We start from the raw sequence: 1,933 nt of genomic DNA, 5'->3' as shown, positions 1-1,933 counted from the left end.
ATGTCCAACAGCAGCTTCATCACCGTGTTCCTCCTCCTGGCATTCGCAGACACACGGGAGCTGCAGCTCTTGCACTTCTGGCTCTTCCTGGGCATCTACCTGGCTGCCCTCCTGGGCAACGGCCTCATCATCACTGCCATCGCCTGTGACCACCGCCTCCACACCCCCATGTACTTCTTCCTCCTCAACCTCTCTGTCACTGACCTGGGCTCCATCTCCACCACTGTCCCCAAAGCCATGGCCAATTCCCTCTGGAACACAAGGGCCATCTCCTCCTGGGGATGTGCTACACAGGTCTTTATACTTGTCTTTTTGATCTCAGCAGAACTTTATCTTCTCACCATCATGTCCTATGACCACTACGTTGCCATCTGCAAACCCCTGCACTACGGGACCCTCCTGGGCAGCAGAGCTTGTGTCCACATGGCAGCAGCTGCCTGGGGCACTGGGTTTCTCACTGCTCTCCTGCACACGGCCAATACATTTTCAGTATCTCTCTGCCAGGGCAATGTTCTGGACCAGTTCTTCTGTGAACTTCCCCAGATCCTCAAGCTCTCCTGCTCAGACTCATTCCTCAGGGAAGTTGACCTTCTTATATTTGGTTGCTTTTTAACTTTTGTTTGTTTTCTTTTCATTCTTTTCTCCTATGTGGAGATCTTCAGGGCCGTGCTGAGGATCCCCTCGGAGCAGGGACAGCACAAAGCCTTTTCCACGTGCCTCCCTCACCTGGCCGTGGTCTCCCTGTTTATCAGCACTGGCATGTTTGCTCACCTGAAGCTTCCCTCCATGTCCTCTTCATTCCTGGATCTTGTGGTGGCAGTTCTGTACTCGGTTATTCCTCCAGCTGTGAATCCCCTCATCTACAGCATGAGGAACCAGGAAATCAAGCATGCCCTCTGGAAACTATTGAAATAGGATCTATTTCAACTAAATAAGGTGGCCCAATACTTGGGCTTCCACTGTATATCAGGAAAAGGCAGGATTGACTTTTCCTCATGTGTGTATATATTTCTTTTGTGGGGGGTATTATTTTTTTTTTTTTTTTTTTTTTTATACATGTGGTATATAATTCTAGCCTCTTTCCTTAACTCTCTAGCTTCTTTTCTTGACCCAAAGACCTCATTCTCCTGGTTTAGATCAACTCATTAAAGAAGCCGGCAGAAAATCATTTGTTCATTTGTCTCAGCTCCCATCTCTGCACATCTCCTCTGGATCTGGGCGACCAGCCCCATCATAGAGGAGGGGTTCAGGAAGCCAATGCCCAGCTGCCTCTTGGAGGATCAGCCCGGGGCCCTTGAGGTGCCCCTGGCTGCCTCACTGGGCGCTCTGTCTCTGCCGGCTGTGAGTTGGGATTGCTGTTTTCCTGGAGCCATGGCCTAGGACAGTGGCAGGATGCAGCCTTTCCAGTGCTGGTCTTTCCTCACATCCACACTGTCCTGCTGTGCCCTTGCCTTTGAGTTACCCCTAAGGTCTCGTGTAACTTGTGACAGTCCTGTTGTCTCTTCAGTGGCATCTCTGTGGCTGTGGGCAGGAGCAGGCCATGTGAACCACTATGTCAGAGCTGGTCTCCACTGTCACTAAAGGGACTTCTCAAGGCAGGGCCAGAGGCTGGATCCTCTTCCAAAACTGATGCCAGGAACACACCCAAGGAACTGATCCTTTACAAGGACATTTTTTTTTTTTTTTTTTTTTTTTATGGATTCAGGGGAAAAGCTCAGAGTCCCAGGAGAATAAGCTAGGGACCAAGTGCTTGATGAGGACCTCTCTTCTTGGTTGCACATGTCCACTTAGACAGCAAATGGCCTATCTGCCTGGTGCTGCCCCACCTGCAGGGGGGCTGATGGCAGATGCCCTCCTGGAAAGAAATTGGGAGCTGCCAGGAGAACTCAGGGGATCTCCAGGGAGAGTGTGTGAGTCTGGGTGGGCAGTAAGT

At 50.8% G+C, this 1,933-nt stretch overlaps 1 protein-coding gene across 1 annotated transcript; it reads left to right on the top strand.

The window, feature by feature from the left end:
- On the top strand, positions 1-915 carry LOC106900199 (olfactory receptor 14A16-like). Its single transcript, XM_014962188.1, has one exon. It carries the CDS (start codon positions 1-3, stop codon positions 913-915), a length of 915 nt encoding a protein of 304 aa, XP_014817674.1.
- Positions 916-1,933: the final 1,018 nt, after the last annotated feature.

The sequence above is a fragment of the Calidris pugnax genome, unplaced genomic scaffold (genome assembly GCF_001431845.1).
Source record: "Calidris pugnax isolate Ruff unplaced genomic scaffold, ASM143184v1 scaffold1450, whole genome shotgun sequence".
In the NCBI taxonomy this organism is placed as follows: domain Eukaryota; kingdom Metazoa; phylum Chordata; class Aves; order Charadriiformes; family Scolopacidae; genus Calidris; species Calidris pugnax.
Note: the sequence above shows the minus strand (reverse complement) of the source record. Positions and strands in the feature narration are given on the sequence as shown.